At 38.1% G+C, this 26,749-nt stretch overlaps 1 protein-coding gene across 6 annotated transcripts in view; it reads left to right on the forward strand.

Annotated features, from left to right (window-relative positions):
- add3a (adducin 3 (gamma) a) overlaps positions 1 to 24,450 on the forward strand; it is a 97,041-nt gene extending 72,591 nt beyond the window's left edge. For 3 of the 6 annotated variants that reach the window (XM_028457333.1, XM_028457324.1, XM_028457315.1), the window contains exons 6-16: positions 2,841 to 2,990; positions 3,351 to 3,494; positions 6,117 to 6,215; positions 6,641 to 6,817; positions 9,254 to 9,511; positions 11,116 to 11,220; positions 12,136 to 12,222; positions 13,452 to 13,475; positions 15,659 to 15,773; positions 19,593 to 19,682; positions 22,261 to 24,450. In XM_028457333.1, coding sequence (XP_028313134.1) covers positions 2,841 to 2,990; positions 3,351 to 3,494; positions 6,117 to 6,215; positions 6,641 to 6,817; positions 9,254 to 9,511; positions 11,116 to 11,220; positions 12,136 to 12,222; positions 13,452 to 13,475; positions 15,659 to 15,773; positions 19,593 to 19,682; positions 22,261 to 22,511 — 1,500 coding nt within the window. In that variant the 3' untranslated portion in view covers positions 22,512 to 24,450. The remainder of the gene's footprint in view (positions 1 to 2,840; positions 2,991 to 3,350; positions 3,495 to 6,116; positions 6,216 to 6,640; positions 6,818 to 9,253; positions 9,512 to 11,115; positions 11,221 to 12,135; positions 12,223 to 13,451; positions 13,476 to 15,658; positions 15,774 to 19,592; positions 19,683 to 22,260) is intronic. The other 3 variants (XM_028457351.1, XM_028457342.1, XM_028457361.1) reach the window with 3 other exon arrangements.
- Positions 24,451 to 26,749: the final 2,299 nt, after the last annotated feature.

Consider the following 26,749-nt stretch of genomic DNA (forward strand, 5'->3'; position numbering starts at 1 on the left):
ATAGGTAAAAGCTTAGAATGTGACTGTGTCGCTCTAGCCAGTGTTAGATATTCTGTAAGATATGTAAAAGGAATAGAATATATATGTAAGGCTTAGATATTATTGGATCAGTAGCTGACGCATTTTTAATTTTTACAGTTTTGGTTTCCATCGCCTTCCAACTCTACCTCTAAAAAAAATTCCTGTTCACTCAATATTGATTTACTTCCTAATCTGAACAACATTTGAAAAACAACTCAAAGTGATAATACATTTATCAAAGTATATTTAATATGTGTAGTTCTGGTGTTATTTAAACAAAATTAAACCTATGTGTAGGATCATTATTGTGAAATGTACTCCAAAGTTTGCCTAAATCTTAGTATGTTTGTCTCATCATTATAGTGTCAGTGTCAGCTGTCTGATGTGTTTACATGGTGAAAATAGGCAATAGGCAAACTGTGTCATCTGTTAGAGTAAATTAAAGCTGCAATAACAATGGTTTCTGTTTGTACTGAAGGTGTTATGATAATAAATGCAATGTGAAATGGTGATATGCACCACTATTATCGTCTCTTTTAAACATTAATTCACTTTTAACATCTTTGTGTTTCAGTTTAGTAACACACCAAGGACCTGTTGTTTTTTCATGCGTCTCCCTAATCTGCATCTTCTCATCTTTCAGCCAGTTTGGATCTGTAATTGTTTTTGTTTCATGGCTGGCTTAAAGTGTTTCAGAGAGCCAGAGTGATTGATTGTTCCAGAATGAAGAGAGTGAGAGGTTGAGCTGGGATCTGTTGAGCGGAGGCCTGGTGTGCAGTTGGTTTTGGTTCTATTCCATCTGTGCCTCCCAGTTGAAGGCAAGGTCATATCAAGTCAAAAGCAATATCAGTTTTGATCATTCTTGGAATTTCTTTCTTTTTTTTTTAACTCTTCTCCTGGATTTAAATCATCGGCCACGGTTACGTGATGTTTTTTTAAATTTGAAATTAATTATTTCAAATTCTGATTCGTGTTTACATGGAAATAGTAATTCCGAATTTAGGTTTACATGGTTTATTTGGCTTTATTTGATTCCGCTTTAGGTCTGGGGTTTGGGAAGGCTTCTGATTGGACAGGGGGCGAACGTGATGTATTCTACAACATAGAAAACCACATAATATGAACTTTTATTTTGATTGTAGTTTTGAAGCAGCAGCTCGACAATAACACACGGTTTCACTTTGGTCCACTGAGAAGAAGGGAGATAGAAGACCGTACGTTGGTGAATCAAAGCCAGCGGTGAATGCAACAGCTCCTAAAAATTAACTTTATAGTTAACCGCAAATTATTAGTAAAGCTCTGTGGGTCTGTTGCTTCATGCCCCGATGTAGCTTGTTTCATTTGCTGATGTCTGTGTGTGTGTAATAAGTCTGTGTCAGTGTGAATGTCCGCATGCTTCCGTCCATCCACTCTTGTCATTATATCCATGTTTTCCAAGGCTCTTATTAGATAAACAGTCTTGGCTTGAGTCAAGGCGGCCATCTTGGGTTATATTGTTACTAGCGCGTCATCGCTAGAAGTCAAGCAAACTCAGAATGACCATTACTAACTTCAAGTGGAATTATGTGTTTATAAGATCGATTAATTATTTAATTCAGAATTAAAATCGGAATAAACCAGCCACCTGATTCGGATTTAATTTGAATTTGGAATGGCCATTTTCATTTGGAATTAAGTGTTTACAAGGTTAATTTAAAGAGGATTTAACTTTTATTCTGAATTAAAGGAGAATTAAAGCTACGTTAATTAACGTGTCAGCATGAAGACAAGTTGGATTGGATCAGAGAGTTTAGAGGTTTTGTCATCACATTTCTGTTCCCCACCTGTTTTCTCTATCACCTTTAAGGCTCAGTTTAACAGACTTTTGCTCTCTAGAGAGACTGAAGCATGCTGTGAGGAGCAAGAGGGCTAACTGCTGCCACACAGGACATGTGATGCAACCAAATCAATATCCAATAATACGTATACACGCGTACTTAGACTATGGTTATGGTCACTGCGAGGGTATCTTTTTTGAGGTCAACAGACAGTGTGTTAGGATTCGACTGAGGAATGTCATCTAAACTCCAGTTTGTCTTTCCCGATTCTTCAGGTTTCATATCTCAGTCAAATGTTCTGTCTTTATAGTTTTTCTGTAGTTTGAAGAATCTCTCACCTCCATGTTTTGTACCAGTCTTGGGAACCAAACACTCTATCTATCACATGAACGCTAACCAGCTGATAATAACGTTTTCTGAGGAAAGGACATTGTGTCCACACTTTAAATGTATTATGTTTCCTGAAAGGGAGTCTGTTCTTCTCTGGTAATAGCATAGACACAGTGACATCATGCAGTCATTTTTAACTGCACATTTTGTTGAGCATTATTACCTTAAAGCTGCTGAAAATGACTTTTTATTAGATGAAGACATAGTGTAGGCCACATTAATTAATAATTTGCTTGAAAAAAAAGATTTAAAAGGTTGAAAGTTTGTTTTTATCTCCATTATAGTCATGTTTATTGACATTGTCTGTAAAGTTTTGTGCATTACATTGTGGAATGTGGAGTCCTATAGACGGATACATAAAAGTGTTTTTTACTTCATTTTTACAGTGATTTCTTGTGTTTGTCCCCCAAAAATATTCTTTCGATATCAATATTTGCTCACCAGCGATGATTTGAAATCATGTTGCCATGGTTATTAAAAGCATTCTTTTTGTCAGTTTTCCCTCCGAAGGGATGGCTGAATAAATACCCTGTCACCAGTCAGAGATAAAATTGGTTCAGTTGTATGTTAACATCTGTAATACATCCTCTGACTATATCTTTGTCGTCCCAGGTTAAGGTGAACATAATTGGAGATGTGATTGACCAAGGCTCTACAAACCTGAGAGTGGACCCCGCGGGCTTCAGCCCTCACGCTGCCATCTACTCCATGCGCCCAGATATTCGCTGCATCATACACGTACACACTCCTGCAACAGCAGCAGTAAGTTTACCTTCACTTCATTTATTTATTGCAGCAAAACCTCCTGCATCATCATCATCATCATCGTGTTGCACCTCTTAGATTTGACATGTGCTAATCAAACTTTTAGCTTTGCACATAAAATGGATTAAAGGGGGAAAACATTGATTAGTGAACAAATAACCACAAACTATAGGCAAAACAGGTGATCATTCACATTACAGTTTGAATAGAGGTATATTAATGTGACGGTAAAGGGTTTCTCTTCACACTTACAGAGTAAATCACTGATGAGACACATCCATACAGTAAATTAAGACATATAAAAAAGATAAGTTTCTGATCTCTTTCTTTGCTGTTTTGCTTTTGTTCTCTTATTAGGTGTCATCTATGAAGTGCGGCATCCTTCCAATCTCACAGGAGGCTTTAATCTTGGGCGATATCGCCTACTACAACTACCAGGGCAGCCTGGATGAGCAGGAGGAGCGCAGAGAGCTGCAGAAGGCCCTGGGGCCCACAACCAAGGTGTGTGAACAAACAAAGAGTAATAACATCCTCAAATTAATCTATAAACTGTATATTTGTAGAATGGAGCTAAGAGTCCCAATGAATGATGAATATATATTCCCTGAATCTTTGTAAATGGAATGTTTAATTTTTTATTAATAAATACCTCTACATTTATTGCACACAGAGGCTAAAATCCGCCTGGGAACATTTCAGGAAGCCGAGGCTACTTTTGTCCTTGGTTGTAAACACAATATCCTGAAGTACTTTTAAAATAACAGAGGGCTCAGGGGTTTTGTCCTTGGCATAGAAAAAGAGAAATAGCCTAATTATGAGGGTGTGGTGTTTTCATTAGGAAACAGTAGAAAGGCAGTCAAACCAGCACGTCCTGTTCAAATGTTGGCCGTAGGTGGCTTTTCATCTTTTTTTTACACTGTCTTCTCGCTAACGTAACAACATTTAAGCACATGTGGACCTTTTTTTTCTCCTGTCCAGCAATTATCAATTAAGTGGCTGCACTGTTGTTGTTTTCTCTACCGCGGGTGCTATTCATCACTCATCCCACAGTATGATTTGATGACAATTATCCTGTCTAAGAACTTGATGTATCACCATGTACAAGAAACCATTCCCACTGAGTCTCCTCTCTCTGTTTCCCTTCTGTGTTGATAGTTCTAGTGTTTAAACTAATGTCTGCTCACATTTATAAAGCTGTATAAAGTTGTTTGTCTGACTTGTTAATGACAATTTTGGTGTAGGTGTACTAAGTTGAAATGCCAGACAAGCCCTTTCTTGTCAAAAACTTGGCTGTGCACTTATAATAATTGAAGAAACACCCAATCAGTCTCTAGCAAAACAGTGAGACTGCAAGCCTGCAAGGTTAACGAAAACTGAAAGAGAAGGTAGCCAAAACTGTTTCAATACGTGTTCCTATAAGCATTTGAAGCAGGAACGGGCAAACCACAGCCTATAGTCAACAAGTGTGGATGATGTACGCGGTGTACGCGGATGATGATATGCAATTACTGTAGATAGTGTGTAGGTAGTGGTTAGTTTAGGTCATATTTTCGGGGTAGAATTGTCTAGTTAGTTTTGAGTTTGTTTGAGGTCAGCAAATATATATAACCTACATGTGGAGGCATGTCCTGCTTTATAAAAGTCCATCAACTGTAACTTGATGTGATGAATAAAACCACAGGGGATGCATGTTTGACACTTTTGAGTAGGGGTGTCCCGATCTGGAATTGATATCAGATATCGGTCAGATATCAGCCAGAAAACGAATATTGGATTTTATCGGACTGCATCTAAACTCTCCTTTATATATTATATTATATGTATTCAATTGTAGAATACTGTAGATATTATGTTAAAGGTTAAAATGTATGTAACCAATTGGTTAATAATAAATGGGTCAGTTTTTCTCATACCTACTGTTGTTGACTATTGTTCTCTGAGTAACGTCACTTGATCAAGCCTTTTCTAACATTCAACACTACAAAATAAGTAATAAAAGTATGTATGATTTGTGCTGTTATCGTTTCGGGTTGATATCGGTATCAGCCAATACTCAAGGCTGCAATATTGGTATCGTATCAGAAGTGAAAAAGTTGTATTGGGACATCCCTACTTTAGAGTGCTAATAACAAGCATAAATACAGAGAAAAAACCACTATAACCATTATAGTGAATAAACTTGATATAATGTTTGTCTGTTAAGGTTCTCAGTTGACTCTTGTTACTTAGTCGAGAGAAGTGGATTTAAAGTTTGGTTTGAAGACGTTTCACGTCTCATCCAAGACAAGCTCTTAAACTAGATGGAAGTGATATTTATATTAGTTTATTAGCCTGGATTAAACTTCTGTTTACCAAAGGGTCCTCAGCATCACTGCACTGAGGTAGATGGTTGTTGAATTGTGAAGAGATGATAGGATTATAGATATTGGAGAGATTGTGTGTCCTCTGTTCAAAGATAGCCATATAATGGGGCATCACTAATGACTTGTTTTATTAGATTTAAATCTCCTTGTTCCATTAAAATGTTAATGAATCAAGGCAGAGGCTGTAAAGGCTACATTAGGTCAATGGGATCCTATATCAGGCATAGTTGTGGCATGTCATTTAAATCAAAGGGCATTGGCGTTCATTCTTTTTGTTTTTCTTTAGTTCTTTGATGAATGGGTTTGACTCTTATGGGTGACTTTACTCAGTGTGTCATATTTAATTCCAGCAAGATTGTTTTTGTCTTCTTTTTGAATATTATGTTCAGGTTTCATTTATTCAGACAACTGTTCTTTAGGAAATCAACCTTGATCTCCTGACATGTTTCGACTGTCACCTGCCAGTCTTCGTCAGAGGCATCTGCTGATTGCTTTGATGTTTCCTGAACTTCTGCATAATAAATCCAGCAGGATTGTTTCAGTTGTCTGAATAAATGAAACCACAACATATTATATTTAGCTTTTTCACGTAACTCAAGTTTCACCACTGGAGGCCTGAATCCTTAAATGATTGTAATGCATTATAGAATTAAGTATTTTATATTGTTAATTGCTTTTTTTAAAAGTAGGTAAACATTGAAATCATGCATCATCGTCTAAAACCCTCTGCTATGTGTAATACTGTAACTGTTTACTGCAGGTTTTGGTGTTGAGGAATCATGGAGTCGTTGCTCTTGGAGAGACTGTGGAAGAGGCCTTTCATTACATCTACAACACCCAGTATGCCTGTGAAATACAGGTAAACAGGTTTTTAATTTTTAAACCTTAAACATTTGTCGAATGCAGCCGAGAGGAATCTGTATGTTTATTAAAATAGCTAAATAGAGAAACTCATCAGCGAGTGAAAAAGGGGAAATTTCTGATGTTTTTTACTCAAGGTTATTGAGAAAGCAAGTGTCTTTGTATTGGATGTTTATTTTAGTGTCCCTGTGGAATATGGTGGATTTTAGAGAAGAAGATTTTGTACCTCCGGCTCGGCTTTCGCTGTTCAAGCAAAAGAAAAGATTAATCCATCTGATAAAGCCCAGCTTAATTTCTACAAATAAATCCTCTCGGACATGCTTGTTGTATATAATGTATTGTATATCCTGTTCTGTTTTGGCGCTGGAATAAAATGCCATCTGTTTGCGCCAATTAAACAATAAACCATCACTGTGCTTGTAGGTGAACGCTATTTCATGTGCTGGAGGTGTGGACAACCTTATAGTCCTGGACCAGGAGAAGTACAGATCACGAGTGTTTGATGTCGCCACAGCAACTGCTGTCAACATGGGCACTCAGTACAAGTGGAAGGTCGGGGAGCTGGAGTTTGAGTCTCTGATGAGGATGCTGGACAATCTGGTGAGTAAACAGATTAAGTCGCATCACATCAGCCAGGAAAATGACTTTATTATTCTTCTTAGGGATTCAACAATTTAAAGGTCAGTTAGAAAAAGCAGGCAGCAGGGTTTGGCTCAATTACATTTTTTAATTACAATTACGTCTTCAATTATCCATGCTCCAATACAACTCAGTTATGATTACGATGATCAAAATTTTGTCCCGATTACAAATAAAATTACAATTATTATTATTTTCCTCCTCAAAGTCAGTTACAATTACATTCTCAATTACTAAAGTTCAATTACAATTAATCCCAATTACTGAGCCTTTAATAGATTGCTTGTGTTATCTTTCTGTTTGCATCTGTTATGATAACGGGTCAATTCTGACGCATGTTTTAAATCAGCTCTAAAATACACTAAAAAATATTATCTATCATCTAATTTGTTTTTCATCTCTTGGTTACTAGGGGTGTTGAAAAAAATCAATTTGGCGATATATTGCGATATTACGTCGCACAATTCTCAGATCGATCAAAATGCATCCATATCGATTTTTTTTTTTTTTTACCTTTATTTAACCAGGAAAGTCTTTTCCACTGCAGGAGACATTGTAACTGCACAAAGAAGTGCTGAAACCTAAAGTCATGGCAGGCAACGCCATTAAACGTATTGTTTGTGGTAAATAGGATAAAAACAGCAATAAAAGGAGGATATAAACTAAAGCGAGGAAAAATAAGGTGAAAGAATAACGTGGGCAGTAAAATGGAAAATGTCTGTTTTTATGAGAAGTCCCGCCCGAAAATCCTGGCTTTTATGGTGAAATGTCCCCATGTTCTCACTGTCTGGGCTTGTCGTACCATCTGTCCTCCTCACGTCACACACCGCCCGCTGCCTTCATCACCCCACGCTTCTCCTCTTCCTCCCTCGGTGTGCGCGCTCCCTTTTGCAGTCTGTGGAAAGCACACACAGTTCAGCCCTTCTTGCTTTTCTCCCACTCTTCATAAACACTGAAGTGTCAGAGAAGCTCTTTGGAGTCAAGAAGAATACAAACAGGGAAGTTTGAATCTCTTCCAGCTGCGCGTGTGAATAAATGTCTGAAAAGAAAGCAGGAAGTTGCGATGAGATGCCAAAGTAGCTCAGTTCACTGTTGTCTGATGATGAATCGAGGCGAAGACGTCAAGTTGAAAGGTCACGTTGGACCACGGAGAAGAGATGAAAACCAGTGTAATCCAGTGTGGAGAAGTGTCTGAATAACAGCAGTAACTCTGGGTGAGGGGAAATGGGGAATATGAGAGGAAAGGATTGATGAGGATGAAGTGAAAGGGGAGGAAGAGGAGGCAGCGGGGATGGGGAGGGGTGTGGGGGAATGACTTTGTGACTGTGTCCTCTGTGCTGCCAGAAACCCTGCGGTCAGAGCTTTGGCTCGCCTTTTCTTTTCCACTTCACTGAGAGCGTGCTGTGCAGGAAGGGACAGTCGCATTAATAAGGATTATTACAGCCAATAATAAGAGCTAGGGATCTTTTCGTTATTTAAACTGATCCAGAATCAGTATATTGATGAAGTCTGACTTCGGTTAGAATTTTGTCAAAATCAAAGTATTTTTGACGTAATCCTGCTAACAGACAAACAAATAAACGCAGGTGATTATATTCACTCTTTGGCGTAGGTAACAAACATTTCTACACATCACTCGTTTACTTTTGCCAATTTAAAGAATTTGTATTTTTAATGAATCATTGTCATGATATCAGAATCAGAATAGTTTTTATTGCCAAGTGCAGTCTAAAATAGTAGAAGGATGTAACTTGGTGGATATGGGTTTATATAACTATTTATGGTTTCTCCGAACCATAAGGAAAAAATTACCTTCAGAATTCACGTCAAACTTTTAAAACGCAAGCATTTTTAAGGGTTTAATTTAATTTAAAAAGTTGAACATTGTTAGAAAATGTCTGTGGACGTGAACCCTCAGTGAGCATTGATTGACAGGCAATGAGGAAGTCCATCATGTTCCGTATGCGGTGATGTTTTTCAGGATACAGACACACAGATTTGTTACAGTAATAGCTCCATAGTTCTGCACTAATCAGAGGCTTCACCAAACTATGTGTGTATTTACAGACACATCACACTATGAGTGTAGTCTCATCTGTCTTGCGTGTGCGCATGGACGTATGTGTCCGTCTTATCGCTATGTGCACCAGTGCAGGGTTGTTTACAGTTTAATACTGTAAACTGTAAAAGGAATAAAATAAGCTTTTGTACAGATATCAAACTATTTTCAATTTCAACATTCAATAGATGAACTTTTGTAAGAAGTTTTATTTTGCATTATTTTACATTAAAGTAAATGTAATTTTTCTTCTATCCCTGTTTGCACCACGTAGATCATTTCTGGCTTCTGCCTGCTATAAGTTTAAAAGTACACATTTGTTTGTCTTTGTAAAACAGGGGTACAGGACGGGCTACACCTACCGACACCCCATCGTGCGGGAGAAGCAGAGGCACAAGAGCGAGGTGGAGATCCCTGCCACGGTTACAGCGTTCACGTTCGAGGAGGACGGTGATGTAGGAGCTACACGACTGCCTTTCAAATTCCTGCAGCAGCGACAGCAGAGGGAGAAAACACGCTGGCTCACCTCACCCAACAGCTACACCAAGGTCAGCGTGGAATGTGCAGAGGAACGCTACAACAGCCGGACCACTACGGTGAGCTCACAACATGGATGCTAATGTGTGTGGTTTTTGGATGGAGGAAGTAACAGATGTAGGATGAGGGAACCTCCACCTCCTATTGAGTAGATGTTTGCCAATACATCGATTATTAGATTAATTGCGATTCGACATGTGACGATTCGATAACAATTCATAAATGTTAAAAAAATCAATAGTTTTTTTTAATAATAACTAAATGACAGGAACACGACCGCTGCTCGCAGAATGAAAGTGATAGTCGCGCCTGCTGCCAGGACACCTGAAGGAAGGGACTAGGTGATGGAGGCGATAGCAGAAGCTAACTTTTTAGCTACAATTACTGAGCGGGAGATTCACTCTTCCGGGTTCAAACTAGCGTTTGAAAGATCCAGTTCTGTATCCTATGATTTGTAGGTTGGCCAAGAGCTATCTGTGCATTCCTGGCACCACTGTCTCCTCACCGGGTGCATTTCCTCCGTCAGCCTCCGGCTCGGCGTCGGTGGTGGCTCGTGGGCCGCGAGCTTTACAGCGCCGCTGCAAACACTAATTCTAATGCTTCAGATGTTATGGATTTTTTTTTGTTGTTGTAGTTGTTGAAATATCTGTTTTGTTGGTGTAATGTGATTATTATTTTCATTGTATAAATTGTATTGTCATTGTCAGCTGCTTCAGAGGAGAGATTTTGTTAAACTTGTATTAACTTGACATCTAGTGGCTGAATAAAGAACTGCAGGTTGAACTTTGTTGTCTGTATATAGCTATTATTGTAACAAAACTATTTGTGTGTGCGTAATACAATCCGTGTGTCTGTACATTGATCTGTGTGTGTAGAACTATGATTTGTAAACGAAGTTGTCTGTGCGTAATCCAATTTGTGTGTCTGTAACTTGATCTGTGTGTGTGTGTTTGAGTTTCAATCTGTGTGCACACACAAATGGTTTTGTTACAATAAATGCTCCGTATTCAGGGGCCAAATAAGGATCAGTTTGATCTCAAGTGGGCCACAGATTTTATGTGGGGAAATTAGTAATTTCAACATTATTGTGCCTTAATTTGTGTGTAGACTGTACATAAAATACAAAATATGCAAGAAACCAACAATATCCGAGAAATAAGTGACAGATATCAGTGACAACCAGGTCTTCACTTTAAATTTCCTACATTTTGTGACCAATTTTTGTTTAATTAAGGGAAATATAATGTAATAACTTGGGGAAAATTGAAGGATTTTGAAAGAATTTTGAATTTTTTTCAACTGTTTAACATTAAAATGACATAATTCGCTATAAGCACCGGGAAAACTGCGAGGATCCCCTGCAAAAATTGATGAGTTTCATTTATACAACTATTCATGCTTTTTCTGTCATTTTAACTTTCTCCTGTGGGCTGAATTGAATGCTCCAAAGTGCTGGATTTGGTTTATATGTGTAATCAAGTTTCCATAAATAAACCAATAACGATAGAATATAAAGTATATCCTCCTTGTCACGTGGTGCCCCCTGGTGACAGTGGGTCTGTATGCATGCTTACAGTTTGTAGCTCTGGTTTCTATGATTAATCAGAAAACTAGTATTTATTTCCACTGTTTTTGCTCACACCTGTCTCTCTTTGCCTACTAGTGGATGAAGGCAGATGAGACTGGAACTCCGATCAGAATCGAGGACCCCAATCAGTTTGTTCCTCTCAACACAAATCCAAATGAGGTGCTGGAAAAGAGAAATAAAGTGAGTAAAGAGCTTTTTTTTTGTGATTATAGAATAGAATAGACCTCTATTAATCCCCAGAGGGGAAATTCAAATTTGCAGCAACATAATATATACAGTATAAGAGCAGAGAGTAAGAACAAAAATAAATAAAAAAAATACTAACAAAGAATATACAGTAGTAGTGGAAAAAATGGAGACATACCGGTACATAATTAGAAAAATAACAATAGCAGAAAGAAAGAAATACTGGAAACATGCAAATGATAATTGAGGTATTGGGTCGGGAGCTGGGGTGTGTCAGTGTGGTTACAGTTATACATTATTAATTAATTTCATCCATCTTAAATTGCCAAAGAAAGAAGTTGAATAAAGAGGAGAAAAGTTTACGCCTAACCTGCATTTCTAGTTTTTTACTCTATATAACCTTTATTTAGAAAGTTTAGTTTTCCCTGAATGAGTATGAAGTATATGTTTAACATAACCACTTGTTTACTTTTGTAAATTTGTTGATTGTTTTATTCAGCTATTTTTTCTCACACAACTGACTTCAAATCAATAATTACGTGTTTTATTCACACCAGAGCTGTGTGTCTGTGTCACCCTGTCATTTTTTGTTTGGTTTTTATTCGGGGTTGGAGTGAGACAGACAGAAGTGTTCAAGCACCCGAGGGCATATCAGGACAAGGTTTAACATTAAAATCCTTTTGATACTCTTAGTAGTTTGAGTTTAATGAGTTTTAAATGATGTATGTATATAAATCTCATGACCACATTAACACTTATATATATATATATATATATATATATATATCTTAGAACAATCTTAGAACAATCAGATGTTTTATTCTGAGAGATTTTGATCCGATTGACAAAAAATGTGAGCGTGCAGCCATTGAGGCTCCTTGATGATGTTATAATTTTATCCAAACGCAGATCAGAGAGCAGAACCTGTTCGACGTCATGTCTTCAGGGCCTCGTTCGCAGCACCTGGCAGGTATCCCTATTGACCCGCCGCGGAAGGTAACCATCTCTTCTTGGAATTGTTTTCACTTTTATGTGGCGTTATGTTGATTTTCAATTCCACTGAAAAAGCACAGAGTGCTATAAGTTTTTTGTTGTCACGAGAAAGAAAGAAAAATCCAGAAACGATCATTTTGTAGAGTTCATTAAAAAAAACACAGATTTGTGTGGCATCATAATTAAAATCAAGTAAGATTTTTTATTTTTTCATGGTTAAATTAGAAAATATTTATTATTCCTCTGAAATGTTTCTATAGAAACAAGTTAGAAGAAACTAGCGACTAAACAAGTGACAGCTCTTTCACAGTTAATCATGAAGACTGGCGCCTTAAGTGAATATTAGCAGTGCTACAAATAAAATATTGGGCCAGTGGTCATAATCTTATGGTGTGTCAATGAACACAATAGTTTCAAGATGTTAAATACAATTTATTTTTAATAAGTCTGTTTATTAACAGTTTTCCTACAGTTTACTATTGTTTATATATTTTTTTTTACTGAGTTTCAGTTTCAGTGTCAGTCCCTTCATTCTGAAAAAGAATTACTACCCAGGCACTTCCTGTAAACACCCACAAGCAGGGTTGGGGTCAATTACATTTTTCAATTACAATAATTTTCAATTATCAATGTTCACTTACAATTCAGTTACTATTACAGTGCCCGGCATTACAATTATCATTCTCAATTACTAAAGTTAAATTACAATTAATCACAATTACTGAGTATAAAATAAATGAGCTCATAAAACTTAACCTTCCTCTTGTGTTAGCTTTCTGTTTGCATCTCTTATGCTAACGGCTCAGTTTGACCCACGTCTTAAATCAGCTGTAAAATATTATCTATCATCTAATTTGTATTTCACCCTATGTTTTGAGTTAAATTAAAAATAATTTCCATGCCAATTACAAAGTTAAATATCTGAACTAAATTACAATTGAATAATGATTAAAACACCAAAATAGTTTTTAAATTACAACTATAATTACGCCATAATTGTAATTAATCATCAATTATGTTATTACAGTTATAATTGAACCCAACCCTGCCCACAAGTCATTCAGAGAGGTGGATTCACTCAAACACAGTTAGTGTAATGAACACTAGGCGGAGACAAACCCAGTGTAAAGCACTGCTTTCGTTCTAACTAAGGAGAGGGAATTCATACCAGGATGAGTAAAGTGTGTTAAGCATTTGATGATGATTCTGTGGTTGGTTTTTTTGCTTTAAAGGAACTGGTCCAGATTAATGTTCTGGTAACTATCCCCCAGTGTTCTCATGTTCCCCTGTTTGCACTCACTTCATTCATTTACTCATTTTTATTCAAGATTTTAAAATATTAATTTGACATTCATTTGAAAGAAAACATTGCATGTGTTCAATAATTGCATATTGTACCTTTTCTTTTTTGTTTTCTACATTTTATTGCGTTGATGAGGAGGAAAAATACATTTAATCATGACTGGTGTTTGCATGACACATTCCTGCACAAATGTCAGCACAGATGGATAATCACAATTGTGTTGGATGTGCATGAGTGTGTGTAGTTCACGTCTCACACAGAGTTCTAAGCAGTTTCTCTGGGCCAACACCCTGTGTGAAGCTCTTTGTGTTTGCTTTAGTCTGCACTTGTCATGCATTATTGAGAAAAGGTCCTGAGAAGTGAGCTTTTTAATCTTAACTGTGCATTCGAGCTGTGGTGGAGGGGAAAGGAGGGCGATATTATAGTGTGTGTGTGTGTTCGTGTGTGTGTTCGTGCATGCTCTTAAAGGGATCCTCCACTGTTTTCACAAATGTGGCCTAAAATCTTTGAAATGTCCTCATTAGAAGATCTTTGTTTAACAAAACCCATTATTTTGCACCATATTACTTTTATTAACTGTTAAAAATGTGACTATTTTACTATTTCCAAACCTGTATTCTGCTATCTTGAAATTACGTGATTGAAGACGTCACCTGTTTGCCTGTAAACATTCCATTATTTTGAATTGGAGTGCAGCATTCAGCCTGCTTTTAGATCATTTAGCAGCTTTTTTGGTAAAGATGCCAATTTGTGCTGCTTTTAGTTTCTCTAAATAATCAGGAAAAGCTTGTCAATGTAACCCTTTTGGATTTACCAAAAGAGGATAAAAACAGTTTTAACTAGACACATAATCTATCACAGTAGGGGATGACAGTTCCAACTCTGTGGTTTGGGAGTGGACAATGAAACAGAGAAGAAGAGCTCTCCTGAGGGGCCTTTACTCTCCCTTAAACAGTGTGCGGCTGATGCTGTGGTGGCTGAAGTTAGCAAGTAAATCACGGACTGTTGATGTATTCCCACCCAAAAGGACTTCTATCCTCAGGGTTTGTCAGTGTCATCTGTGCACTGTTTTAAAGAGAGTAAAGGCTCCTTCGTAGAGCTCTTCTTCTCTGCTTCATTGTCTACTACCAAACCGCAGAGTTGGAACTGTCGCCCCCTGCAGTCATAGATTATTTTTCGAGTCACAATTGTTTTTGTCCTCTTTCAGTAACCAAACAAGTTTTATATCAAGCAAATGTGTCAAACTCAAGGCCCAGGGGCCAAATCTGGTCCTTTAGATGATGTAATTCAGTTCACAGGAATAAGGAAAAATGACAGAAAACATGAATAATTGCATAAATTACCAAATATTTAAGTTGTAACTATCTTCAATCCAAATACACACATTTAATCACATGACTGCAGTCTTTTATGGCAAATTGTGGATATAACTCTAAATTGATCTTGCAGGGACTGATAGCCGTCACTTAATGCTTGGATATTGCCGCCGCCTTTCAAACTGTATTTATCAGTTTAACGTGGAAGTGAAAATTGGGGCACATTAGTGTTAAAATTGCACTTTATCTAATCTGTGCCCCACTTGAGCTCAAACTGTACTGTATTTGGCCCCTGAGCAAAAGTGAGTTTGACACCCCTGATTTAAAGGAACCAAAAGCAGCACAAATTGTCATTTTTGACCGAAAAAGCTGCTTAATGATCTAAAAAGCAGGTTGAATGCTTCACTCCAATAGAAAACAGTGGGATGTTTACTTTTTTATTTTAATTTTATAATTTTATTATTATTATTATTATTATTTATTTATTTTTTTTTAAACAAAAAACAACAACAATGGGATGTTTACATGCAAATGGGGCTGTGTGACATCATCCTTCACGTGATTTCAAGATGGCGGAACACAGGTTCTAAAATGGTGAAGTAGTCCCATTTTTAAAAGTTAATAGAACAAATATGGTGCAAAAGAATTTTAGCCCACTTTAGTAAAACCAGTGGACGATCCCTTTAAGGCCTGGTGTGTTCACATCATGCTACACATGACATGTTTGTTTTTTAAGACGGCAAAGCGTGTGTTTGTGTGTCCTGACGTCTGAGGTGTGTGTCTGTGCTCCCGTGCTCACTCTCTCATGTCACTTTTTCAGCCTTACGTGCCCACAGAGGAGGAGCTGATGCAACCGCTGCCTCCGAACCCCTTCAGCGAGCTGTCACAGCAGGAGCATAGCAAGAATGTAGAGAAGAAGCAACTGGGCCTCACGGGTAGGTACAGTGGATAGTTCACCCACATGCAACCACGTCTCCTAATCAGTGCAGGTTCATTTAACAACAAAATATTGAGCCGCTCAACACAAATCTGATCAAAAATCAATATGGAAGCCACCGTTTGATTGCACAGAGAAGAATTAGTACAAGAACCCAATACTGGGCCTGTCAACGCAACCGCGTGGCAGTAAATTTCCTCTGAGCAGCTGCTGTTGCGTGGGTTTTTATGGATTTCCCTCCCTATAACTTTGACATATTGTGTTTAGAAGAGATGTTATTTGTGTTTTGTGTGAAGGAGCCATGTTTTATACCCTCACCTCACAGGCTCCTCTTTAGTCAATGGCATTTCATTTCCCTCTAAAATATAATTAAAGTCTGATGGCTTTTAATCCTAGCTTCAATTTCTCATCTAACTCAAGCTTGCTGTACGTAATAAAATGAACTACAAATCAGTAGAATAGAATGGAGTCCAACTCTGGTATTAAACGTGATGTGATTATATTCAACGTGTGTTTGTTGTGTTTAGAAAGCAGGAACCTGACAACTACAGCAGATTTCAAGTTCTTAAAGCCGCAGCATGTCTCTTGATTTTTAGATTGATTACGGTCCCCCCCACATTGGTTTCACTCTCACCCATCTGCTGACAGACATCCATTAAATGTGTTTCTGTGTGTGTGCGTCCCACTGCTCCCATTGCCAGCATATCAGACAAACACACAGCCAGCTTTATACCTTTAATCATTACAGAGTTAGTTCCCACAGGCACCACTGCTGTGTTAACCCCCCAACACTCACACACACACACACACACACACACACACACACACACACACACACACACACACACACACACACTCTGATGGGCAGTCAATGCTAATAATGTTAGCTCCCCGTTGAAGTGCCTTTCACAGAGGTAAGGGGTGAATCAATAGTGAACAGGCTGTGGTGATGGGATTGTTCACTGTAGCATTGACCCATGAAGGAAATTGTATCGTATTTGATAAATGCCCTTTTAAGGCCTTTGAATTTTATTTCATTTTTTAAAGTCTACAATTTGTGTGAGTGTATGTCAGGGGTGCCAAATACGGACCAGTTTGATGCTGCAGATTTTTGGTGGGTGGGAGAAAAAAAAACAATTTTAACATCATTGTGCTCTAGTTTTTAATATTGGTTCCATTCACTTCAAAAAGTCTTCATTTTGTTACCAATTTTTGTCTAATTTAGAGTAAGTTTTGTGGATTGTGAGAATTTGCAAGATGTGTGGCAAAATTGAGAGTTCTTTCCACAATTTGCAAATAAAAATAACAGCATTCATGTGATATAAACAAAGGAAAAATCCAAGCCCCTGAAAATATTGTGGCGTCTCATTAAATTGGTGAATTTGAGATATCTACAACTGGATTATTTGGTCATTTACACAATAATTCATGTTTTCTCTGTCATTTATACTTTTTTTGCGGGCCAAAGTGGATGCTCTTAAGGGCCAAATTTAGTCCCTGGGCCATGAGTTTGACATATGTGGTGTGTGTGAAAGGCTTTATGTATATGTATATATAACACGCAGCACCATGTGTGTGTGTCAGTCTAGTATAAGGACGATAACAGGGGGAGAAGACAGCAGGTCCTAACACCCTACACACCCCCTAGACACACACACACACACACGAGAGGAGAGCGGCCCGTTGCTAAGACACTGTTGCTCCCACGGCCCCATGAATCCCCAGTGAGTGATCTGAATGCAGGCTGGAGAGCGTCTGGAGAGACCAGATACATGCACGGCACGCTCACATGCACACACTCACACAGACAAACAGACACACACACACACTCACACACACACAGTCAGCTTGAGATGAACCACATGTGCAGTACACTAGTACAGTGTGTATGTTGGCATTGTGACATTCAAAGGCATCAAATACAGGAAAAATTGTACAATTCACGCACATGTCACGAAGTGTATGACACACACACACACAACTGACGAGTCTGCACTGCACAGAACGTACCACTCGTCTCGTACAGGTGTCACAGTTATGAATGAGTGAACATGTAACCTTGAAATATGCTAATATATGCAGCAAAGTGACACAGACAGGAGTGTTTATCATTCCCACCAATTACTGATGACATTTAATGAATGAAGTAAAGAATGAAGCTGTATAGTAAGCATAGAGGAGGATCGCCTTTCTAATGATGTCCTGTGGCGTACTGTCACTGGGGCTGATGCTTATCATACAAACAACACAAAACACGCATCAAACACTATGATGAATATATTCAACTTTGTTCTCCAAACAAATCACCACCAGCTCCATCAACACTGTTCCCCATGTTTTCAGGTATTTTAAGCTTCAAATGTAAAGGGAAATTGATTCTGTTTATCCCATTATTTAAATGCTTTTTGCTTATTTTTATTCTATTACTTCTCATCCAATCTACTTATTTGAAAAAAAAATGAAGTTGGTCTACCTCTGGTTGAAAAATGATGATCATTCATATGCACATCACCAGATGTGAACACCTCTGGTGATGTGCATATGAATGATCATCAGATATATCAGTACTCTGTACACTGTACAGAGTACTGATATATCCTGCTCAAGTAGAAGTACAGTGACTTGATTGAAATTGTACTCATGTACAAGTACAAGTAAATCATACATAAAATACTCAACTACAAGTAAAAAGTAGCTCAATTACATTGTATTCAGAGTAAAAGTGTTACTTTCACCCACCACATACGTATGTTTTTGGTCATAAATCTTGCCACAGTTCCCTTGCATACAGTAAACATCTCATGTATAAACCTAAAAGGGAAGAGATAAAATCTTGCACAATTGGAACTTAATGTATTTTCCACAAAGGCATCTGTATAAAATGAAAGGTTTGTATTTAAATGATATAACGCCAATGAATTCACTATAAAATAAAACTATTTATCAGGTTCTAAGTATAGCTGCAATTATGAACTCTAAAACAGAGAAAATAACCGACATTCAGTGCTGTTTTTGCCCCGTGCGTTACGTTTAAATCTGGTTATGATGTGGTTGTTGTCGTTTCATTGTTTGTAGTTTCACAATAATATTTTACTCAGTAACTGTTAGGTGTAGAATTGTAACAAATTCCTATTTTTCTTTTAAAACGTACTCGAGTACAAGTAAAACTACTGATTTAGAAATATATTTAAAAAAAGTAGAATTACATATAATATCAACTCGATTACAGTAACGTGAATCCATTACTTTCACCTCTGCACATCACAGCATATTTTAACATGTGTTATCACCTTCCCAGCGCATGTCAAACCGTCTGTTGTTTGTATTCCCTTCTCTGTAAATACAGTATGTAGCAGGGCGACCTGTTTGCATGTTATAACACGACTCTTTTTGCTAATTCTAATTCTAAATGTGCATCTTTTCTATTCTGTGCACCTCGTTCAGCCACTGAAAATAAGTGCAGATGAGCGATGGAGCACAGATGATTACCAGAGCGAGATTTTGAGAAATTTTGTGGAAGGACAGCTGTGCATGGCCTGATTCTAACGTGTGTGTATGTGTGTGTGTGTGTGTGTGTGTGTGTGTGTGTGTGTGTGTGTGTGTGTGTCACCACTAATCTCTCCACCCTCCCTTCCTCCCCCTGACCCTTCATCTCAATCCCTCCGACCTCGCATCCCACTCACCCCTGCTGTCCTTCCTCCACTCCAACCTCTCTCTATCCTGCATCCATCCATCCATCCTTTCCACCCCCCCCCCTCCTCCTCCTCCTCCTCCTCCTCCTCCTCCTCCTCCTCCTCTTCCCTCCCCCTCCCTGCAGATGGCGAGCACGAGCTAACCTCAGATGATGGCTCCACTCTCTCTCAGTCTCTGTCACTCACCCAGTCCCCTCAAAGCACTCCAGCTAAAGGTAGAACTCACTCAGACTTCTCCAGGAAGCGTCTTTACTGTTACCTTACACAGTGTTTGCAAACACAAGCTCCCATCGATTTATAGGCCGGGCTACTGGACTCAATATATTGATCTGGATTCTCTCCATTTATGGTTGAAATCTTGTCAAAATTCATTAAGTATGGTCAAAAATGAATATGAATAGTGTACATTGCATGCATTTTTTGTACCTGCCTTATCCAGGTTAAAACCTTTCTAGAACAATAGTCAGTCTATCAACAGGCTAATAGGGTAGTGCTGGGCTGGGCGATCAATATTTTTTCTCAAAATGGTGATCTCGATATTTTTAATTCAAATAAAGTCTGACCATGAAGACAATTCTGGGTTAAATTTGCTGATGCAAAATGCCACACAGGCACATTTATAAACAAAGCTGTACAATATGTGCCACTTTTAGCTTTTTCTCCTCTAAGGGACAGCATGTGTGAGTGAGTTCTGTAGTGTAGCTTGTTTAGGGTTAAGACGCACTAAAGAAATACATCTAACTGCTTTTCATGGTCTTTCGAGAAGTAGCAAAAGCAGCACCAAGTATTTTAATACAAAATAAACTATAAAAGTATATATCGATATAGGCAATATTGTTATTTTCCTCATCACCAAAATAGAAAACTCCATATGTCTTCAAACTTCAAAAAAGATAGACAAACATCCATTACAATCAATTCAGTTTGTGCTGCATTTTTATTTAAAGACATCCAATAATAATCAATGCATGACTGACAAGTAAAGATGTTTTCAAACTAATAATGTGTGCTCTGATCTGCTTGTCACCAAATAACACAGTGTTCTGCTCACAGTCGTACCATAACTATTTACTTTCCATCATGACTTTGGATTTTAGCTCTTGTTAGAGTTTCACGCTCATCCGTCCCATAAAACGACCTGTTGTTACTCCGTGAAACACAAGCTTTACAAAAGGTATCAAGTATCACACTCTGAGATTCCCTTCCTGTCGCCTTACACAAGCACAAACCTGTATGTAACAATCAGCGTAGGACAGCACAGAGTGTCCCAGCGAGAACCCCCGGACACGCCCACTGTGCATGAGCTCACACAGTTGTGCTGAAAGCAGGTCAGCTGCACTGTTGGGCTGACTGCTTTGCTCATGCTCAGGTCAAAATGAGACCAAAAGTCAGTGCTGTTTGGTGCGTTAGTGTAACATAGCACCACAGGCCTGGTTAAACCTAACCTGCATGTTTTCACTCAGAGAAACAGGACGTGACACAAGCAGGCTGGTTATGTGAGCACTGATTAAAGGGGAGGAGGCACTTTAAAGCCTGGTCTGTTTGGTTTAGAGGAGGACACGCTCACTGGGCTATCAGGTCAAAGGGTTGTTTTTATGTCGTTATATCATTTTCTGTGCTTACAATTACACACTGTAAACCCAAATAAGTTACCAGAACTCAAAAAAGTTCAGGCAATGGATTGCCTTGTTTTTTTTCAAGTTTATCAACTTAAAAGTAAAATTTCCAGAACTTAAAACTGCCTACTTGTACTTTTTACAATAGTAAAATTTAAGTGCTATATGAATGAAGTTTATTTTTAAATAATTCCTATTTGAAACAACAGAAATATTGTGACTTTAAAGAAAGAAAAACATGAAATTACTGGTTATTTGATTTTCATTTTAAAATAAAAAAAATTATGAATGAAACTCGAGGCATTTTTCTTCATCAGGGTCGAGAAGGGATAAACGAAACTTTAAAAAACAGTTGGTTTTCATTTTCTGTTTCTAAAAACAAAACAAATGAGTTTAAATTGACAGAAACAAACCAAAAGAGAGCCATTGTTTTTTCATATGGTGCAACTGGAAGTTGCCGTTCTCAAAATAAGAGCGTGTATGAGGACTTACTTTAAAAAAGTCACATGGAGAAAAAAAATGGCTTTTATCTTTGAAATCCAAAAACCGAAACATACACTGACCATTCATTTACATCAATGGATTAAAAACTTTCTGATGGATTGCATTAGGCGTCTATACCAGGCATAGACAACTGGCGGCCCGGGGGCCACATGCGGCCCTCGGTCTAATTTTGTGCAGCCCCCAAACGCACAAAATGACAGAAAACAATAATACACTAAAATATACCAAAAATATACAATATTACAGAAAAACACACTAAAAGACAAGAGAAAAACACACAAAAATACTACAAAATTGATAAAACATTAAAAAAATTTACAAAATGACAACACAAATACACAAAATGACAAGAAAAAAAAACGAAAAAAATGACTCCGTAAACCCGCAGTAATACAAACAGACTAAACGACAACAGATATACGCAAAATTGACTCCAAAAAAGGAAAATGACAACACAAATACACCACATGATTCCAAAAGACATGCATTTTAGAGGAAAAATAAACAAAAGGACAACAGAAATACACAAAATTATTTATAACAAGTAAAACAACAACAAACATACACAAAATTACAGTTGAAACGCACAAAGTTCCACTAAAAACTCTTTTGTGTGAATATACATAATGTGGCACCTCTGGTCTATACTAAATAACTGTTTCTCGCCTCTCAGAGAACCACACGTCTCTGATGAACGGTAAAGACAGCCACGGCGATGTGGACGACGAGTTGTCTAAGCGCGTCAGCCAGCTGACCACCAGCGTGGAGAGCGTAGAGATCACCGTTCGCCCCAGCGAGAAGATCGAGGAGGCGCTGTCACCCGAGAGCTCTCCATCCAAGTCGCCCAACACCAAGAAGAAGAAGAAGTTTCGCACGCCGTCCTTCCTGAAGAAAAACAAAAAGAAAGAAAAAGCAGAGGCCTGAGGGCCTGCGGGCAGGGGGCGGGGGGGGGAGTAGGGCGGCTCAGCAGAGCCATTTCCTGTTAAATGTCCCTTTATGTTTTAATTTTATTTGTTGTTTTTAACAAAAAAGTTCTATGTGCAAAAGGCTGATGGATTTAGGGAGCATGAGCATAAAGCGCTGATTCTTAGGGTGTAAATCCTGTCTAACAAGCTCCCCGTGTACATCTTTTCCCATTTCCGCTGATGAGAGCAAAAATGCTAATCCATGTTGTCGCTACGAGAACAAATTGCACGAAACAATTGGATTCCCGTGAGAACGCTGTCAAAACTGGACAAACGGAGAGATAAGATTCCCTTTAAGCCCCGCCTTCTGTTTAAAGTTCATCTTTTATGGCTGTCACAGACATGTGAGAGGCCACGTAACATTAAGCCACACTGGAAGTCAAGGTTTGAGAAACACACGCACACACAGAGGGTTTGGGAGGATTCTCTTCATTACTCACTTTAGATGTATTTATGTAACAGTTTCACATCTCGTCCTCTTCATCTCAATCTGTTTTTATTGCCAAACGTACTGAAAGAATGAAAACGATCTAATTTGAGCAGAAGCGTTACCTGTTTTTACAGTAGCTCGTCATCTCATGAAATTGTACCTTTTTTTTTTATTGAGCACTAATTTGTTGTGAGCAATCTTTGTTTTGTGAGCTTTATAGAGAACACTGATGTTAGGCACGTTTTCTCTTCTTCCTTTGAGCTGATTGTACGCGGCTGACTGCGCTGATGCCTGATCGCAAAAGGAAACTAAAGTTCCTATATAACACAGATATATGAAAAACTGGATATGTTGGCTATAGATTTTTAATAATGTTTTATATTTTGTAACGTGCTGCACTTTTTTTTTGTGGTAACACCTTTTTGGGTCGCAGGTGATTTCACCAGTGAACAAGCTTGTGAAGTATTTGGTATAAGAAGTTGTGTAAGTTGTAAACGACGCAAGATCAGGATTCAGAAAGTCAAGAGTCACGTGAAGAAAAAAGAAGAATCATCGGTAACTACTTGAAGTTTTATAAATAAGGCTGTCATTATCTGTCATTAGCATGAATAAGGTGTCACGAAGGCTGTCATTGAGTGTCGTTCGCTAAATGATGACACCTTTGGAACTATGTTGGCATTTTTTGGGTGAGGTGGAGGGATCTACTGGGATTAACTAGGGTTAGGCTCATAGACTATAAAAAGAATGGATGGAACAAGCTCCCCGGTGGAGTGAAGCTTTTATTTTTAGAGCTCCACCTGCTGACTGGCTGCGGTATAGGTCATAAACCCCGCCTCCTCAATGATAACAGATGGGATGTGGGTCAAACTGTAAAGTTAAAATACTCGTCACATAATTATTTTTCTGTGAAGTTTGTTTTAAATAAGTCATTTGAGGTTGAAAAACGGGATTTTATTTGTGAATAGCAGTTAAGCCGTGAAGAAAAGCCCAGATGCCATTTACCTAGATATTTGAGTTGAAATATATCATGGTTTTGCACTAACCTCTATGATCTGAACAAGCCGTTGGGAGAATTTCCAGTGTGCAAGATACTTATGTTCTTGGCGTAGTTGGGCTGTGTAAGACATCAGGGCAGTACGCTAAATGGGCGGGGCTTGTTACCAGGGCTCCTCCTGCGCTGACTCTGGCTCCAAATGACGTCAAATTTGCAAGATGGAAGTGACCCTAAGCGCTGTATTTTGGCTTCAAGAACGTTGAGTGGGAACAGCTACAGGGTGCCTATCTATTGTTTCTTTATCAATGAAAATATAGGTTTTAATCATTTTGGTGTGAGCGTGTGACCCTTTTTTTGTCAGTATACGTCTCGATTATTTTTTTTTTAAATGATTATGTATTAATGATTAAATATCAATTACACGATTACAATTATAATTGACCCCAACTCTGGTTAGGGTTGGGGTTCAAGGTTAGGGGTTAGTTAGGGTAACAAAGGGTTTGGGTAATGAACAGCACTTTATGACACCTTATGCATGCTAATGACAGGTATCATGTCATAATAATGTCAGCCTTATGTATAACACTTCAAGTAAAGTGTTACCCAATCATCTTTCAGGGGTGTCGACGTGAGAAAAGGATTTTTTTTTTTTTTTTTTTAACTCTTTATTTTTGTCTGAATTTATCATCCTGGAAGCGTTATTTTTCTTGGCGTGTGTGACGTGTGTGTGAGTTTTGAAGCCATATTCTAACTTCTCCTCTACTATTATTAGGAAGACAAGGCTCACAATTTCTCCTCCTCCGCCTGCCTTTCAGACCTCTGCTGAGTCATCCCAGTGACTGCATTTCCACACGTCAGCCTCCCAACATCCATGTACGGTAGTTTTTTTTTTTCCCCTCACAGACTCAGTAGAACATATTACAGAGGTTTTGCAAGTTCATTTGTCGTTTGAGCTTGATTATCCTGTTTTCCTGTGACGTCACGAGTAGTGAACACAACCCCGATGTCGCCGTCGGCTGACCCACGGCTGAACTCTGTAAAGCTAATTTATGACGGTTGCCACATATATGCCCCTCCCCCACCCACAGTTTAACCAGATCTACCCATATCCCAGCCAGCAATGTGAAGTATTGGATTGAGAGGGACAACGAAACATCTTTAGCATTGTTTAACGATATAGCTTTTGGCTCGAAGGAAAATGGAGGTGTGAGTTTGGAGAAGGACGTGCATATATGTGTGTGTGTGTATGTGTTTGGGGGGAGGAGAGGGGGGCAGAGTCCGTGTACGCTTCGTTGTTTGGTTATTCCGTTTTAAAAACAAATCAAAATAACAAATAAATGTCGTGGTTATTTAGTTTTATTGACTTAAAACCAAAACAGAAATACAGAAAGCACAAAAAGTAGAAAAGCAGCACTTTTCAGTTTTAAAATTAAAATATTTTTGCCAAAATCTTGTTCGGTTATTAAGATATTTCGATATTGACGGGGAAATTAAAGCGACAACTTAAGCATGTCACATTCTGTCAGAGCGAACAGTGTTACGGTCCAAATAGTGTCCAAATAAAATGGTGACTGACTATCGACTGTGAGGCTGGTGTGAGAAACAACAGATGTTAGAACTTCTTTTGCATGTTTTAATGCCGCTAGCCACTAACAGCAGTCGTTAACATACATGGAAATTGATCACAAGAAACGAGGAGCACCAGTAGATTCATTACACCACCTCTGGTTCCTTTAATCACATATCATGTGTGAGCTTTTTGGAACCTCCATTTTTTTTGTTTTGACTTATGTATGTATTGATAACATTTCAATTCACCAGTTCATCAGTAATGTGACTTGTTATGCATGGCTTCCTTTTTTGTCTGGGAGTAGAAGTCGGCCCCATCTGTGGGTCCCCTCTGTGTGGTGAGATTAAAACATGAATCTCTCATCCTAGTTTCCCTTAAATATCATAATGTCACACAAATTAAAAAAAAAAAAACAAAACAAAACAGAAAAAGCTGCTTGTCTGTTTGATTAGGTTTCAAAACAGAATAACCAAAGAACAGATTTGACAGCCTGACGTCAACACGCCATGTTTTTCCATTTTTTCTTTTATACTCTCACTCCTGGAAAACCTTCATCCTCCATGTTTTCTGTTTGGTTTTGGTTTTTCTTCCTTTTCCTCCTCTAACAGATTGCACCTTTGCTTTGTTAACGCTCTTCATCTACGCTTTTTTTTTTAAAGACAGTTGGAGTTTTGCTTTGGCATGCCAGGATGAGCCGAGCTACTTTGTGACCTGTGAAAAATCCTACACAAACGGTTATCTACAGTAATGGAGTTGATTTTAGATGTACTGCTAATCCATGTAAATTCACAAATAAAATTGTATTTTAAGAAACAGAAGCTCCTTTTTTTCACGTTTGTTCATTAGCCTGCATTCATACGTTCATTTTCATTGATACACGTAGCGTAACCCATACACTTGTTTTATTTATTTTATCATTTTCATGAATGGATAGTTAAAGTAGGTATAGTTCATGACAGTGTTTTTCAAATGGGGGTATGTTGATAGCGCTACAGGGGGTACTTCAGAGGGAGAGAGAGGAAAATTAACAAATGAAGTAAAATAAAATGTGTATATTTTAGTTAAAATGATCATCATAATAATGGTGATGGAAATGATCTTGATTAGAACATGAACTGAAAATACAAGAGTCAGTCTTGGTCCCAAACCAGGCAGGATTTCACCTGAAATTATAAAAACTATAGAAATAAATCTAATCAGGAG

The sequence above is a fragment of the Gouania willdenowi genome, chromosome 1 (genome assembly GCF_900634775.1).
Source record: "Gouania willdenowi chromosome 1, fGouWil2.1, whole genome shotgun sequence".
NCBI classification, from domain to species: domain Eukaryota; kingdom Metazoa; phylum Chordata; class Actinopteri; order Blenniiformes; family Gobiesocidae; genus Gouania; species Gouania willdenowi.